This window comes from Monopterus albus, unplaced genomic scaffold (assembly GCF_001952655.1).
Source record: "Monopterus albus unplaced genomic scaffold, M_albus_1.0 scaffold18.1, whole genome shotgun sequence".
NCBI classification, from domain to species: domain Eukaryota; kingdom Metazoa; phylum Chordata; class Actinopteri; order Synbranchiformes; family Synbranchidae; genus Monopterus; species Monopterus albus.
In genome coordinates this window covers 2547559-2563681 of record NW_018127898.1, presented here as the reverse complement: position 1 = coordinate 2563681, position 16123 = coordinate 2547559, and the positions used below count along the sequence as shown (strand labels likewise).

The 16123-nt window shown below is 39.7% G+C and overlaps 4 protein-coding genes across 7 annotated transcripts; 2 read left to right on the top strand and 2 right to left on the bottom strand.

Moving 5' to 3' along the window:
• Nucleotides 1-6: 6 nt before the first annotated feature.
• Nucleotides 7-1402, bottom strand: spcs1 (signal peptidase complex subunit 1). Its single transcript, XM_020592828.1, has 4 exons — nucleotides 1251-1402; nucleotides 726-785; nucleotides 523-609; nucleotides 7-319 (listed from the first exon to the last, which is right to left on the bottom strand). The coding sequence occupies exons 1-4, from the start codon at nucleotides 1284-1286 to the stop codon at nucleotides 194-196; spliced, it is 309 nt and encodes a 102-aa protein (XP_020448484.1). The 5' UTR covers nucleotides 1287-1402; the 3' UTR covers nucleotides 7-193.
• Nucleotides 1403-1616: 214 nt separating this feature from the next.
• On the top strand, nucleotides 1617-5612 carry glt8d1 (glycosyltransferase 8 domain containing 1). 2 transcript variants are annotated; one of them, XM_020592827.1, is made up of 10 exons: nucleotides 1617-1857; nucleotides 1933-1979; nucleotides 2146-2244; nucleotides 2393-2603; nucleotides 2780-2897; nucleotides 2993-3077; nucleotides 3249-3361; nucleotides 3485-3651; nucleotides 3819-3931; nucleotides 4597-5612. In XM_020592827.1, the coding sequence occupies exons 2-10, from the start codon at nucleotides 1964-1966 to the stop codon at nucleotides 4788-4790; spliced, it is 1116 nt and encodes a 371-aa protein (XP_020448483.1). In that variant the 5' UTR covers nucleotides 1617-1857; nucleotides 1933-1963; the 3' UTR covers nucleotides 4791-5612. The 2 variants fall into 2 exon arrangements, with proteins under 2 accessions (XP_020448483.1, XP_020448482.1); XM_020592826.1 differs by having other exon boundaries at nucleotides 1617-1979; nucleotides 4597-5611.
• A 186-nt stretch (nucleotides 5613-5798) lies between these two features.
• Nucleotides 5799-11283, bottom strand: gnl3 (G protein nucleolar 3). Its single transcript, XM_020592825.1, has 15 exons — nucleotides 11156-11283; nucleotides 10899-10957; nucleotides 10563-10703; nucleotides 10217-10336; nucleotides 10044-10124; nucleotides 9833-9968; nucleotides 9605-9708; nucleotides 8482-8632; nucleotides 8276-8363; nucleotides 7913-8090; nucleotides 7659-7801; nucleotides 7300-7436; nucleotides 6597-6739; nucleotides 6309-6378; nucleotides 5799-6224 (listed from the first exon to the last, which is right to left on the bottom strand). Exons 1-15 carry the CDS (start codon nucleotides 11166-11168, stop codon nucleotides 6124-6126), a joined length of 1665 nt encoding a protein of 554 aa, XP_020448481.1. The 5' UTR covers nucleotides 11169-11283; the 3' UTR covers nucleotides 5799-6123.
• A 1191-nt stretch (nucleotides 11284-12474) lies between these two features.
• On the top strand, nucleotides 12475-14875 carry LOC109956111 (zinc finger protein with KRAB and SCAN domains 1-like). Of its 3 annotated transcripts, none has more exons than XM_020592979.1 (2): nucleotides 12475-12771; nucleotides 13933-14875. In XM_020592979.1, exons 1-2 carry the CDS (start codon nucleotides 12591-12593, stop codon nucleotides 14850-14852), a joined length of 1101 nt encoding a protein of 366 aa, XP_020448635.1. In that variant the 5' UTR covers nucleotides 12475-12590; the 3' UTR covers nucleotides 14853-14875. The 3 variants fall into 3 exon arrangements, with proteins under 3 accessions (XP_020448635.1, XP_020448637.1, XP_020448636.1); XM_020592981.1 differs by lacking the exon at nucleotides 12475-12771 and adding an exon at nucleotides 12791-13184; XM_020592980.1 differs by lacking the exon at nucleotides 12475-12771 and adding an exon at nucleotides 12791-13190.
• The last annotated feature ends 1248 nt before the right edge of the window (nucleotides 14876-16123 follow it).

Below are 16123 nucleotides of genomic sequence, written 5' to 3'. Positions count from 1 at the left end.
AATGCATCTTTAAAAAAAAATTAAACACCATGTATAAAACATAGCCAATATCAGATAGACACACATTTCATTATTGACTGATACAGTGTAATCAAGTTTTCTAAATGCTTCAAATGTTAACTGTGAGACAAACTTGGAAAAAAAAATTTGATAGAAAAAGATGTATTAGCAGTCAGGCAGGGATAGTTCTGAGTTATTTGTGCTTCTTCTTCTTGAGACTTTCCTGAGGTTTTTGGCTGGACTCCCCACTGGGCTCTGATAGAGCTGGCTGCCAGGACAGAGGATTCCTTCTGTACATAGGCCACGGGGGCAGGGTCAACTAAAGTCAAAGACAAACAGGGAAGGGGGGAACCAAAAAAGAGCCAGTGTTCAAGAATTTCATCCAATTCTCCTAATCTATGGTAACATATGGGGACAGCCAACTGCTGTGACAGAAACATCAATTCATTATCTTAGGTGCACTGTGCATTCATAAACTGCATTAGCCATAAATAAATTAGACAACATAAAGCAAACACTTACCACACACGACAGAGCAAAACCAGCCAAAACTATATACACTGTCCACCCAAACTGTTCAATAATCAGACCATACACGAATCCAATCACCTGGAAAGAAGGTGGAAAGGAAAATGACATCAGTGAACCCGACTACAGATAAAAATAGAATGCCATTCTAGTGGGATGCTCAGAGTTGTTAGTTTGCATGTGTCGCGGTTAGTTACCGCAGAGATGAGTATTATCCCTTGGAAAATCTGTTCAGCCAGTTTCTGGCCCTTATAATCCTGTAACACAATTCGACATCATACGTATCATTAATAAATACAACACCAATGACACCAGAAAGTAGCATGAGTATACGTAATGGTGAGTTAAATAACACCATAGTGTAGTAAAAGGACGAACTTAGTGAAAGTATCTACTCTAATATAACTTAAACACGAGCTGCAACAATAAGCTAACGCTATATTTAACTTCCAGTAAGGTCTAGCTTCCACAGAGATAAACAACTTCTACTGGCATCTTAGATAAATTGTAAAACATTACAGTGAATGAGAAAACTTGGTTGGTTGGTTTTGGCTTCACACTGCGATGTAAAAACACAGCTACATGTCGCAGCTGCTATCACTCTAATCACATCACAGCATCGACCAGCTAGCTAACGTTAGGTATGTTAGCATTAGCTTAATAGAAATGCATGAATGTAACAGACGATTAGCCTCATATTGAATTAGCTAATTCAGTCTTACCATGTGCGTGGGAATTGATTTGAATATAGGTAACATCTTTCACTTGAAATGATCAGACATAAACTGGAAGAATCTGAAGCTATCGGGACCAACACCGAAGCAGGTTGACGTCCTGTTTTAAAAAGATACGTCGTACTGGAAAGGACCCATCCTTGTATTATGGTTGCGGAATGCTTTGGCTGCCTTAATAACCGCCTGCCATTATTTCAAGCTACTTTTAGAGCCTATATTTTATAAAACACTTACTTTATATCATTAACATATATAAATGTGTAATGCGAAGTAATTGGTAATCATTTTTGTACTTTCGAAACAATGCAATTTTTAAACAGGCAAATACATGGGAACCTATTACTACGTGCAATTGTGATCACGTATAAACTTGATGTTGAGTTGGCAGTTTGGCTTTAGTGGCAATTTTGCTGTGCTATTTTTTTTTTTTTTTTTTAAGAATCGACTTCACCTGCGCGGTATAAATTTCAAATTTAAGCATATGAACACAACGTTAAAAGCGACTACGTTTTAGACGATATTATTGTATGTTTATGCGGTTACAGTGCGGTGCAGCAGTATTTCACATTAACCCCAGTCCTCCCTAATCAACAAGGTAATAAATCCTGGGCTCCACTCAGTTCAACTTTAAGATTTTTTAAACCTGTGTTTATTTATTGCTTTTCATCAGACGGGCTGGAAGAACGGATGAGGCCGTTATCATGACACTGAGGAGAGGTGAGGCTGTTCTGATGATGGTTCCTTATATGCATTTCTGAAACATGTATGTAATTGTGTTTAGACAATACAGTACGAGTAGAAAACAGTAGGTAAATAGAAATAGGTTGAGTAATCCTGAAGCAACCGACTCTTCTGATTCTGATTTTGATTCATTTTCTTTCAGTAAACGTGATCATCCTTGTGTTGCTGGCTGTGGCCTTCCTAATCATAATTCAGCGAAATCTCCTCAACTTCAGTGACTTTTTACAGAAGGAAAATCCAGGTATCGTTTTGTTGAGAGTGTTAGCTGTTCTGTACCTATATGTAGGATACACATTTTCCTCATAATCTTTAGTGTACAGACACATTGAGTGCAATTATATTGAAATCATGGAAGTAACATGTGAAAACCTAAATGTGTCTCAATCCAGATGCAGGTGTGATTCTTCCATTTGAGTCTGAGTTGTCTCCCAACCTCAGACTAGAGTCAGTGGGTAAAGGAGAGGAGATCCCTATTGTCATCACTGCTGCTGAGGAGAGACTTGGTGCTGTGGTTGCTGCTATGAACAGTATCTACCAGAACAGTAAAGCCAATGTAGTCTTCACCATTGTGACCCTGAATGACACAGTGGGTCACCTAAAGTAAGACATAAGTCTGCCCTGCTAAATGCATACATTATATTTCCTTGGGCTTATTAATTCATGTATTTTCCCCTTTAGGTACCAAAGAAATTTATCATGATAGTTTTGATTTAAGTAACCTTTGTCTGACACAGCTTTTTTTTTTTTTGTGGTTGTTGTTTTTGATTTACCATCAGAGTGTGGCTGAGTAAGACAAAGTTAAAACATGTCAAATACAAGATAGTTATTTTCCAGACCAAGCTTCTTAATGGGAAGCAATCTAAAGATCCTCAGGCCATGGAGGCTGCAAAACCGGTGAGAAAACTGTCTTTGTTCCATAACAGATATTTGCGCTAGTGCCTACCTTGGTATGTTTGTCATAAAGCATGTTTTAATGGGATTTTCTTTAGTTGACTTTTGCCAGGTTTTATCTGCCTGCATACATGCCAGAGGCAGAGAAGGTCATCTATTTGGATGATGATATCATTGTACAAGGTGAGACACCGCCATAAAGGAAGAGAATTACCATGGACATAAACCTAATGAATACTGTTTTACTATAAACTAAAAGAAATGTTCTAACAATAAAAACAAATGTTCTAACAATAAAAACACCAACCGTCTAGAAACGAGTTAATAGATTTTGCCTTTACTGTTGGATCACAGGGGACATTCAGGAGCTTTATGAAACCAACCTCAAACCAGGACATGCAGCTGCCTTTTCAGATGACTGTGACTCAGCATCTGCGAAGGGCATCATCCGAGGGGCTGGGAAACAGGTGGACATCTTTTGTCTGAGCTGGGTGTTTTTTTTAATTATGTAAAATAAATGTAATGTATTATCTGAAAGTGAGATATTCTTCATAGAATATGGAGACAAATAATGATTTTTTTTTCAACAGATTAACTATATAGGTTTTCTGGACTTTAAAAAGGAGGCTATCAAGAAGATGGGGATGAGAGCCAGCACATGCTCCTTCAACCCCGGAGTCATCATCGCCAATCTGACTGAATGGAAGAACCAAAACATCACCCAGCAGCTGGAGCACTGGATGGAGCGCAACACACAGTATGTTACTCGTAATGGTGAAATGACAGGTGGATATGAGAGTCTCCTTTGCAAAATTAAGGCAACTGGAAGAAAAAAAAATAGGATCAGTTCCCTGTTAATGTAATTGAACAAAATTGTAATTCATTGAACTTAATCTGTTTTGTTTTTTTTATTTGTTTCCCTAGGGAGGATCTGTACAGTAAAACGCTGGCAGAGAGCATCGTTACCCCCCCACTCCTCATTGTTTTCTACAAACGTCACTCCACCATTGACCCCATGTGGCACATCAGGCACCTTGGTAAGCTCTGGTTAGGTACTGTTAAGAAACAATAGAGAATTTTTGGTTTTTGCAATCAAACATTTTACCGGTTGATTTTACAATTGGACAACCCTGGGCAAGTACTGTTTCTCTGTGAGGTAGTGTATGTGTGATACTTCCACATACACTGTACATATCTACAAAACTGGGCATACAAATATAACAAGGACATGCTGCATGAGTAGCTTGAGATGGGTTTTAAAGGAATGAGTTCAACATTTCCCCTCTGCTTCCATTCTTGACACTGAGATGGCTGGCAAAGCTAACCAGGCTGCAGCTTCATATTTAATCTAGAGATGCAAGAGTGGTTTGGAATTTATCATCTAATTCTCAGTGAGAAATTGAACAACTGTATTTCCCAAATTGCTGAATGAGTCCTTTAACATACTTTTAAATATCATTCAGTTAATTAACTGTACCAGAAATCACAAATGACTTACAGGAAGCTCTGCTCTCTGTGAAGGATGCAAGTTTTCAAGTTACATAACTCCATTAGTGTTATAGAAATCATGTTTGGGTTGCATATTTTTAATAATACCAGAAATTCCTGCTCGATTTGAATGTTTTTATGCCAAATAAGCAGCATGACATAAATGTAAAATTTTAAACAGTAACAAAATTTTTATTTATTTTTTTTTTTTTAGGTACTACAGGTGCTGGAAACCGCTACTCCCCACAGTTTGTAAAAGTTGCCAAACTCCTCCACTGGAATGGACACTATAAGCCTTGGGGGAGAACCTCCTCTTTTTCGGACGTGTGGGACAAGTGGTTCATTCCAGACCCTACAGGAAAATTTCATCCTGTGCGCAAACATGCAGGGGACAGACAACTAGACTGAAAAACTTTTGGATGAACTAAGTCAGCCCTGTCACAGCAGGACCATGCCACATATCTCAGGAACTATGTAAGGCTTTTTCACTTTTTAGCCCTGTATTTGAGGTCTGCCACACAACCCTCCTAACATGTAAACCTGTGCAGTCTCAGTCTCATGAATACTCAGAACTGACCTGTTTCCATACCCAGTGCATCATGTTGCCCTTGACATTTTTGACTGAGACCATTCCGAAATTGTAGACTGTTTTGCTAAAGATGCGGTCTGTATTTTCCTACAATATGTATACTCAGAGGTGTTGAATTTAAAGGGAGTGTCCCTAAACTGATGCATCAGTCCTAGCCAGCATTGAGACACCTTGTGACAGCCAGGTCACTATAATGCATGTACATAACCAACTAAGCTGCATTATCAAGGGCATCAGTGAGTGCATCATTTGGTACCTTTTACATGCAGATAGGTCATGACTCATTTTGCAGACTAAATTATTTTATACAATTAATCTCAGCTGTAATGGTATAGTATAGCAGTCAAACAGCTTGCAGTTTAACAGCTTCAATCATGTTCCGCTCCGAGTTATCACTTCAGTCGGTCATATTAGCCATGCAGATGCCTCACATCGTTACCTCAATTCAATACTTCCTGTGGAAAATAGTGAATTTTATTTTACTTATCTGTAAATATGATTACTAATCAGTCTAGTTTTTCAAACACTAACATTGTTGGTCCATTTTAAACCATTATTCTAAATTACACTTTTTCCAGTTTATCATAGTCAGGTCAGTGGCCCAGAATCATCAGGCCTTCATTCATTGTCAAGACTTTTCTAGATCTTCCTGTAAATGTCATTTTTTTGTGTAAATGTCATTTTGAATAGTATATTAAATAAAACTTACATTTTCATCATTTAAAGTTTGTTTTCCAGTTATCTGTATTAAACCTGGTACTTTATTCAATTTGCTATTTTCAGACTGTTCATGGTTTTTGAAAAATACATTCAGAAAAAACATTTAGAAGGTTTATGACTTTTTAGTATATACAGTGTTCTGCTTGAGCACAAGCTTTTACAAATGACATTTGGCCAGGGATTACTCCCAAGACAACCCAACTTTATGGTGTTAACAGATAAATAATAGTCCTTCTCTCTGCCCCTGTCCCAAGTTTAAGCATTGACCCAACAACTAGCTCAAGTCAAGTCTAGTCTGAAATCCTTCAGCTAGTAGGACAGTAATGGTCAAAGGCACCCAGACAGTGATTCTTTACTGTCTCACCGTTGTCATATACTGTATGTTGACAAGTCCAGGTCTGCATTAGCTGAGAAGCAACACGATGCCAAAGCTCATTTAAAATCTGTGTTGAAGTCATAGGCGTCATCTGTTGTAGCTGTAGACAAGCTAATGTCAATGGGCACAGAGTGGAACTGCACCTTGCTGGGCTTTTCTGCAAAGACATAGTCAGATGTAAAAATATGACCTAATGGTGTAGATTTTAGTAATGCAGAACAGAACAAAAGATAAAACCTACTGTTGAGCAACGCCACCTGTGCCTTCTGAGATTTCTCCCCCTCATGTGTCTCCTTGGATGATTGTTCAGGCTGCAAGAACAGATGTTTCAACTACTTACATTCCAGCAATCCTCAAGGTACACAGTGTGATTTTAGTAAAACCAAGTCCAGCCAGCAGGATCAGAGTTGGATTATAAGTCTTCATAATCAAATTAAGACTTGCATTTTTGTCCTCATTTCTGCGAGACCAGACTCCTGGCATTATTTGAAGCCACTCTATTGTCTGCCAGTTTTCTATCTATAGTTACCTCCTCATTCTCACACACAGTTTCACCATCTGTGGCTGCTGCACCAGGTCTGTTTTCAGAGATGTCACTGATGCTCAGCAGTCCTGCAGTCATGCCTTTGGAGATGAAGCTTATACTGCTGGCCTGGTTTGGGCATTTAACACCTACAGAACACACAGAAATGACCACATAATTTATTTTGTATTGACAAATCTGGAGACTAAACAGCCACTGGTGCCCCCAAGAGGCCATGGGTAGATCTTTCATGTCTCGTATAAGATCGTTCCTATGTCCTCAGCAGACCCAAAGTCGTTCCGGTTGACTGAGGATGTAGGATGTTCCAAGTCTCTCATGTCAGCTCTGAGGACTGAGGATGGTGCTGGAGGAGCCATGACTGAGAATACATGAGACCATCCTTTGCAGAGGTTTTTTATGAACTGACATGCCTCTTTATCAGAAACTAGTTGGTGATTTGACGTCAGATGATGGATCTGAGCAAAGGATGTCTCATGTCGTTAATAAAGCATTTCCTTGACTCCTTTCCTCACATTTTCTTTGCATCTTACATGGGTGGGACTAAGACAAGGAAAAGACAAGTGAGGGAAATGACGTTTATAATATAGAGACTTGGAATGGACCCCATGTTGCTCTTTACACCCTATGCAAAGGAAGTCAGTTGATGCTACTGTATTTCCGAGTTGTACACTGTGGTCAACACCTGTACCTTTCAGAGTTTTCTCGTTGCCCATTCTCAGTCTGTTTAGATCCCAGCCATCCTGCATCTCAGCAACCACGGTGTCAGACAGATATGCAGGGCGACTGTTCTTCGCTGGTGCCTTACAGTGGTAGCTCAGCTTGGCTCTGAGGAAACACCAAACCAGTGCCAAAGACTTCAGCGGCTTGAGCAAAACAAGACATTGTACACTCCCTACTCTGACACAGTGCTTGCAGTTATCCAGGATCAGAGTTGGATTAGAAGTCTTCATAAATGAAATCCAGAATTGCATTTTATCCTCATTTCCACAATGATGCATGCAGTGTAGCTGGCCAACCCTTCCCAACCCTTTAGGAAAATACACTGACCCTGTCCAATCAGCAAGGAAAACGGCAGCTGCATGCTCAGTATTTGCGACTCCACCCTTCTGCAGATAACCTCGCTTTTTGGCAAACAAGGTTAAAAACTCCAGAGAGTTTCTGAAGTCGGGGACATTGTACTGGAGGATGACCTAAAACAATGAGAACACATGACCTGAGAGACAAAACACCTCTCTATCCATCCATCCAATGTCTAAAAACACATTATATAACATCTCTCCTGCTATGCAAACTCCTCCCACCTGGGTCTTGTCACACTGCTTGAGCAGAGTCCTGACGGCCTCCAACACACTCTCCTCGCCCTCCTCCACCTGCAGGCTCCTTAAAGCCAAAGAGGCCAGCGGGTTAGATGGTGATGCCACAACCCCTGGGCTGTCAATTAGCTTCACATTCTTTGAGATGTGTACCTCCTGCATGGATCTGGGGATGGTTGTAAGAGGTAAAATTAGAGCACAGGCTAATTACAACTGGAATATAACCAGTAATGCACCCGATGAGTCAAAGCTATAATAGGACATTCTGCTAAATATGCAATATGATGCAAATCTAAGAAAAGATGCTATAACTGTGCTCAGAGGTACTCTATTTTTATGTTTGTCACTCACTTTGTGATGCCTCTCTTGAAACCGGTGTGGCAGGCCATGATCTCCTTCATGCTGTTGATGAGACTGCTCTTCCCCACATTAGGAAAGCCTAGGGGTGAAACAGAATTGTGTCAAAGATGAAGATTCAGACTGTGTGCTGAACTGAACAGAAAAGTCATCGTACATCTATATCATAGCAGCATAAGAAGGAGAAAAGCTGTACTCACCAACTACGCCCACCTTAAGTGAAGCTTCGCTCTGTCTGTTAGCAGCGTAACTCGTGAGGAGTTCAGTGAGACAGTCTTTTCCAAAGCATGCTGCTCCTCTGGATCTGTCCAGGACTTCATTGGAGGCCACTATCCTGCTCTTCTTGGCTTGCTGATGAAGACAGAGCCGGAAAAATAAAATTAAACATTTTTTTGTTTGTAGGGGTGTGATGACAGAGTGTGACAATATGTTCAGCATAAACACAGCTCCCTACTGTGTTTTAATGCACGGTGCACGTTGGTTGGGGATGCAGCCACGCTGTGACGAGTCAATATGACTGGCTTCATTCATGTTTCACCTGCATTGTTCTGCTTTTTGTGACTGAGTTTTTTTTTTTTTTTATTAATTCCAAGCATGTAATAAAACAGAAACAGAGAGAAAAATAAAAACTACTTTTCCAGTCATATATTTCACCCTTATTCGTTTGTTTTACTTGAATGTGAAGTAGCTGAATCGCCTTCTTATTGCTGCAATTATTAATACAGTGTGCGTGCACTGGAAAATATTTTACCAGTTTGTTTTGTTCACAAACGCACAAACACCAGCTCTGCTTATGACAGAGCCACTTAATTTTGTGGTTTGTTGGTTACTCTTGGAGGTTATAACCAGTTACAACAGCATAAAACAAGCTGCTCAACCTTCTCAATCCTCCATGATGTACATATCAATGCACAGCATTAATAGCAGTAACTTCTCAGGAATCAAGCAAATCTAACGCATCTGCATTTGATGAAATAGTTATAAAAAGATGGCTGCTTGTCTCAGCCAAGAATGGGCATGAATTTGAACATAAAACATTCACACTTTTGTACTCAAGTTAAAAATCTGATACTGTGCCAAAATCCTTCTTCAATTTATAGTTAATCTCCTGCAGATTTTAGGTGGAATTAAAATGTGACTCAAAAATGTGAATGGAAACAAAACAGGATTTAGAAGCATTTAACTCAAAAGTATCTAGTCAAAACAAAGGATGGCAAATGCTTCCAGACACTGAGTTGGTTAGCTAAACAGTGCCATATAAAGCATTATAATATGCAAGTCTTGTTTGCTTTTAGTCACTGATGTGTAAAATGCATGTCCTACCACTGTTCTGTCCTTGATCTGTGTTGATGCTTTGAATGCCAAAACTGGAAACTCCTGTTGTAAACACTGTATCCACCTCTCCACATTCTCCTTTGGTACCAGATCTACAACACAGAAAACCCTGACTTAGAGTGCAAACAATCAATTTCGCATTCAAATTTAACAACATACCAAACACAGTGCACATTTTGCTATAAATTAATATGGTAATATCTCATGCCCCCTTACCTATTTTGTTTAAAACCAAAAGCAGTTTCTTGTTGCCTTCCCTCTGCAGCACAGCTTCCTCCAGCTGTGGACACCTGAAGCCCAGTGGATCACGGGCATCAAGGACTTCTATTATCACATCAGATGCATCAATTACCTGGAGGGGGTCAGACTGAGCATTAAAGCCATTTCTTTCTACAGGGACACACTGACTAGGCCTGGGGTGTCCTACCTTATTTAATTCAGAGCAAAGGAACTGTTTAGAGCTCTTATCTTGGGTAGTCTGCTTCTTTGAATGCTTTCCATTCTCATCCTATGTAAATGAGACACAAATTTTGAAAAGAAGAAGGTCAGTCAGGTGTAAATAGATTCAAATCTGATTTCACAGATCATTGTAGTGTTTACCTGCCGAGCCTTCTTGGCCTTGGGTTCTGTTTCTTTACTTGCATCCTCCTTCTCCTTCTTCCTCTTCTGGGCTCGCTCCTCTTTTTTCGCTTGTCTCTTTCTCTCCTTTTCTTCTTCAATCTATGAGACAAGATTTTGTTTATAAAAACAGGAGAGACTATAAAAATACTTTATTATAACAAGAATACATAAGCACATGGTCCAACCCTGTTTCCCAAAACAAATATTTAGGTGAACATAATTTCTGGCCACAGTCTTATAATGGGAGATACAAACATCAGTCTGGAGACTGATGCAGCATTAATGCAAGGTATCAGCTGTGATGAAGTGAATAAGAACAGCCAACCTGTAGCCTCCTCTCCTCTGCCTCCCTGAGGACCTCCTCTTTGAAAGGAGCACTGCTGGGAACTCCGGGATCCTTCTTCACTCGTTTGCTCACTCCTTTCTTCTTCGCCTCTTTTTTCAGTTTTCTGTTGTGCTCCCGGACCTAAATACCAAGCACCAGCACCTAAGTTAACTCGTTTTCTTGTAGACATTAAAATTAGTCAAAGAAATCAGGATTTTGAGTAGCAGTAACAAATCTGTCTCGTTTACACAGGCCTAATCGTCCATAGAGGCATGTTAGGATTATCTAAATGCATGAGGTAAATGAGCTTTAAAATTTCAAATTTAAGACACTGACCTTCTTCTGTATTTTATAACGTTTGGCACACGACACCCGCTTACTTGCTTTCTTCAACTCTAAAGACAAAAAAGTTAAAGGTTGGTTAAATACCTAACAAGCTAAAGACGAAGCTAATACAATCTGACCAATGCTGCACTATTGGCTGTTAGCAATGATTGCCATTAGTTTGTTAATTAGGTGGATTAACAGATCAACAATGTCTTAAATGGTTTTTCTTAAGCACGTATATTGACGCATAACGCTAGTTTACTTACTCGGTCGCCTCATCCTTGAGTTGTCGAACTGCCAATGTGACTGAAAAGCTCTCGCACGTGGAAGAGTACTCAGGTTTGAGGGTCACTTCCGCTGTGCTGTGAGAGAGCAGTTTGTGTTGCCCCACCTGCTGGGCTGGAGGATGAATGACTTAACAAAATGGCATTTTTTTTATTTCACTGCTTACTATATTTCGGTGTCTGCTACGGTACTGACACATGTATATAACGATCCTCGCTTGCGTTCATTGCATCGTAATTATACTAATTATTTTTAGTACTTGTTAATTTTGATATTGCACATTTAGTATGTGTTTCTTGTTTTTATATTTCGATGTCTCAGTACCTCATGCTACTGTAATTTCCTTATTAATCTTTTCATTAATAAAAAGACCTCTTGAACTCATATACTGCAGTGTTGGTATCTATGATGTGGAGGCCCTATGTGTATTAAGTGGCTTTAGGGTTTATATTTATATACTGGGGTTTATATTTGGGACTATTACTCAGATGGCACGTTTTCATATGAGACTGTTTTTGTTTAGGCTTCAGGCAATAATATGTTTAGATTAGGGTGTTCACTTTTCTGTGTTTGCTTTAAAAAGTGAGAACCACCTGTAAGACATTATTTTAATTAACATACCTTAACTCTAACTTTTCTTTCATCTAGAAAGCTCATTGCCAAACTATTTCAAATTTGTTTTTTATGTCTTCGTAGTTACAATTGAATTCTCTAATAAAGAATAACATAGGCCTGGTGCAGGAATCTGCTTTGAGAATGGTATTTATGTGCCCAGCATCACTGTTTTCATCTTTATAAAGTATCCAAAGTAGATTCTGTACTTAAGTAAAAGTAGCCATACTATAGTGCAACTGAATAAGTTATTGTACTTTGTTACAAGTTAAATTTCAGCATTCAAAATTTTGAAAATGAAAAGTACAAAAATATTAGCATCAAAATATATTTAAGGTACCATAAGTAAAAGTATTCATTATGCCTCTAGAATGTAGTGAGTTGCAAGTGTGGAGCAGCAGAAAATGGATATACTCAAGTAAAGTAGGCTTATAGATAAGCCTATCTCAAAAATGTATTTACTTTCCACCACTACAATGCGCAGCCATATGGCGAACAGCTCTCACATAATTAGGACACACATTAGTAGCCTATAACACTGGCACTTTATGTTGCAACATTTCGACGTTGGTGTGAGCTATTTGTGACGTGTAAAATTCAGTGACAAGAAAAAACAATAATAATAATAATAATTAATAATGTCAGTACTGATGAGTCACAGAAAATCTAAGGGGGAAGATATAATAGTATTAGTAGAAGACGAAGAAGAAGAAGGAGAAATAATAACTCCGGGTCACGTGATTAGGTCGTGCATGTTTTTGGTCCATTTTGGATGACCGCATAAGCTCCGCGCAACCCAAGAAAATGACCAAATTGCAGTTTTTAAACGTCTTTTTGACTGAGCGACTCATGCTTGCTGCGCAGGAGATTTATAAGTCAGTCGAGGACACGATTTTAGAGTACCAGGAGGAGATAGCGATCAGGGAGAGGGAGAATGACCATCTGAGACGCAGGCTGCGAGACGCTGGAATTGAAATATGGCCAGGTTAGCTGTGCTGAAAGCTAGCGGTGCTGCTGCGACCCTTTATATCCTATTAGCTAAGACTGAGATGGTATTATGTAATGTAATGGAAATGTGCAGTACAAATATGATAATATAGGAATGTCAGAGTACTATTGCTGCACTTCCAAGCAAGTAAACTTTGGCCGTTAGCGAGCTAGCTGACATTACCCGTTGTTGTGGAGCGACTAGCACACTAGCAACCTTTGTTCGTTAGCCAGCCAGCCAGCTAGGTTAGCAGCTAGGTTAGCAGACTGGTCGAAATCTCGGTTAGCACTAAGCTAACTATACTTGAATGCTTGTGTGCGTTCTGAAAGTCATTGTATTAGTGAGCATTGTTTACTCCGATTTTAAAACGCACAGATCCACAGTGGTTGCTGAAACATGCCAAAGTGATGGTAAAGGTGCTGTTAATTATTATGATTGTAAATTCTCAATTTCAATCCATTTGTAAAAATGTTATTTTCTTACACTTTCAGTTGACAGTGTGTTTTTGTCAGTAGTGTCAAAAACCCTAGTTCTTGGGAATGAATGTTATAGAATACAAAAGGTTCGGGGGGGATACTTTTATATATATATGCATCACGTATAGTGTTATTGAATATTTGTCTATATATTTATTCAAGGTCTTGCAGATTGGTTTATAGTAGACATGGGCCACCTTGCCTGATATTAAGAGGGCTTTAACTACATGAAACCCGATACATGTTTTATAAAGTAAAGCAATAATTCTCACTGAAAAATGAGAGACATGGTTTTTTGCTTAGGAAGTTTCATATCATTGTTGTTAGACTGGTATCTTGTATCCATGAATGCATATGCCATGTTTTGGGTAGTTTTTCAGATCTCCAACTTTAGGCATGTTGTGTATTACCGAAGCTGAGCTATTTCTATTAACAACCTTCTTTTCTTTTTGTTACTTAGTTAACTCAGGGAGTTAATCTCTTTGCTCTTTTTGATGGAAAAATGCCTGTAAATGAATAGCTTCCATTTTGAGGACTAAGTAAAATTTGATATTTAAATACAAGCTTCATAAACAAACTATGAAATTCTAACCAGATGTGAACTTGTACCATGGATGCAGTTGTGTGTGCTGCAGTGTATATACGTACTATTTTCAGCTGAGCCTCTTCTTGTTATTTTCAGATCGTCCTTCCATGGCGCTGTTGGAGGAGGAGGATGGCGAGCATCCACGACGTGAGTGGAGTCCCAGCATGGGGCATGAAGAGCGCATTCCTGTACAGATAAAGGATAAAAGAGATCTCCGGGTCAGTCAAGGAGAGGATCAGCTTTGCGGACACGGCTCTTGCAGCACACCAGAAAACATGTTCACTCCTCCACGTGTTGGAAATGAATATCCCCAGGATGGCCCTCACACATCCAGCCTCCCTCAGAATCAAGGTGTGGAGAACAGGGAGAGGGATGTTGGACCTCGGGGCCCCTCAAGGAACGTAAAGGCAGAGAGTGGAGGAGGCCACAGAGACTCTTCTTCCTCCAACAGCAGTGTTCAGCCTCTTGCGCCAGTCAACCCAAACTGCTCAAATGAGAACAACATAGACATTATTGGGGTGGAGAATGGAGGACAGATGGTTGGTGCTAAGGGAGCTGGAACTGGAGCTAACAGAGGACAGGTCTCTCACATGCGCAACCAGGGCACTAATGCCGTGGACTGCCCCATTCAGAAATCTCCTTTACAAGGCCACATGTCGTCTTTCTGCTGCAAGGTTTGCGGTGAGGCGTTTAGCCATATCGGCCACTTGCATGTGCACGTACAAGTGCACACACGGGAAAAACCTTACCGCTGTGGGGTATGTGGGAAATGCTGCAGCTCCTCCGGGAGACTCCAAGAGCACCAGCGTAGCCACACAGGAGAAAAACCATTCCGCTGCCAGATTTGTGGGAAGGGCTTCACACAAATGGCTCACCTGAAGGTACACATGAGGATCCATACGGGGGAGAAGCCATACAGTTGCCCTGTGTGTGGCAAGTGCTTCAGCCGCTCAGACAAAATCAAAAGGCATCTCCAGACCCACAGCCGTGAGGGAACATATTTCTCAGGGCAATGATGCAAGTTAAACATCCCAGTCTGGGAATCATATGCCAATTTCGATTTTGGCCAAATCTGATTTTCCTTATTTATAAGAACTATATTTGACAGGATACACAAACATTTTTGTAACTTTTCTTTAATGAAATTTTTTTTACTTTTCTCTCTTTCACTAGTTTGTTAAAAATGAAGTGCAATATTTGTACTTCTCCAAACATAAACAGGTGCAACTGATACTAGAAACAGAAGAATGTCTGTTGCATCAGTCCTACTGAGCACACAGTTCTTTTTGAAGACTGTGTAGTTTGTATTTGCAGTGTTTTACCATGGGTTGGATACACTGTACATATACATGTGTTCTTGTCTAGCCAGTAATTCCCTCATTGTGTATTCTTTGTTGGAGATTTGGATGCAGTTTCCCCTTCTCCAAGATGTTTCTGTATGCCCCTCTGTGCACTGAACACGTGCCCGGTACACACACGAGTGTGAGCCTCGCTCAAGGTGCAGACTCAGCTTGAACTGTGGAGCCTAAATCTGATTGGCACAGAATCATCAGAGTGACAGGCCTTGACCAGTGACTGGCCGATCACTCTGAAAACCAGCCGTTTCCGATCTCCACCAAGTGATCAGTGCATCTCTAATTAAGATTAACCTTTTTTTTTTTTTCTTCCAAAACCTAGGGATTCAGCAACTCCTAGAGGGTGTTGGCTTTTTTTTTTAAATGTTAACCTAATGCTTAAACATGCCCTAGAATTTGTATTAGCCAGTTTAGTATGTCATTTACTTAATTTTGTACTTGTCACTGAGTATTAAAACTCTTAAGGCAGTTTGAGTTATTAGCTAGCCTTTCTGAATAATCTAGCCTTTCTTTAGTCACATTATTAGCATGATGAAGTCTTCCACACATGCCTTGAAATAGAGATGCATTAATAAAAGCAACAATGTTCAGCATGGTCATGGTTTGTTACTTCAAACTCATAAGTTTAAAATTTGCAAATGTGAGCGTTATTTTAGGATCGAACATGAAATCATCTCCATTTTCCATTTTCTCAGTTACTATATGTTACTATGGCCTGACAAGTAAAGCCTGTGTGCTATCTGGCTTGTTCTACTGCCACTGTTGTTTTTTTTAATGTAGCAATTTATAAATATGATCAAATCAGCCATGGGCTTGACTGATTTACAAGCAGCAGTTTGATCTGGCACTTACCTCAGTTTTTTCATCTTTATCTCTCACAGCTTCCTTTTCCTCTCAGTGCTGTTACATTGTTGCACAGCTAAACACTGCCA

What these genes read in the sequence shown, in the direction of transcription:
- spcs1 (XM_020592828.1), bottom strand. Translation starts at nt 1,286, where the DNA reads ATGTTACCTATATTCAAATCAATTCCCACGCACATG. An exon ending in AATCAATTCCCACGCACATG is followed by an intron (nt 786 to 1,250) that starts GTAAGACTGAAT and finishes ATTGTGTTACAG; the next exon opens with GATTATAAGGGCCAGAAACT. An exon ending in GGATAATACTCATCTCTGCG is followed by an intron (nt 610 to 725) that starts GTAACTAACCGC and finishes CCTTCTTTCCAG; the next exon opens with GTGATTGGATTCGTGTATGG.
- glt8d1 (XM_020592827.1), top strand. An exon ending in TGATGATATCATTGTACAAG is followed by an intron (nt 3,078 to 3,248) that starts GTGAGACACCGC and finishes GTTGGATCACAG; the next exon opens with GGGACATTCAGGAGCTTTAT. An exon ending in TGGATGGAGCGCAACACACA is followed by an intron (nt 3,652 to 3,818) that starts GTATGTTACTCG and finishes TTGTTTCCCTAG; the next exon opens with GGAGGATCTGTACAGTAAAA.
- gnl3 (XM_020592825.1), bottom strand. An exon ending in TTTGCTCTGAATTAAATAAG is followed by an intron (nt 9,969 to 10,043) that starts GTAGGACACCCC and finishes GACCCCCTCCAG; the next exon opens with GTAATTGATGCATCTGATGT. An exon ending in TTCCTTGCTGATTGGACAGG is followed by an intron (nt 7,437 to 7,658) that starts GTCAGTGTATTT and finishes GTGTTTCCTCAG; the next exon opens with AGCCAAGCTGAGCTACCACT.
- LOC109956111 (XM_020592979.1), top strand. Translation starts at nt 12,591, where the DNA reads ATGACCAAATTGCAGTTTTTAAACGTCTTTTTGACTGAGCGACTCATG. An exon ending in TGGAATTGAAATATGGCCAG is followed by an intron (nt 12,772 to 13,932) that starts GTTAGCTGTGCT and finishes TGTTATTTTCAG; the next exon opens with ATCGTCCTTCCATGGCGCTG.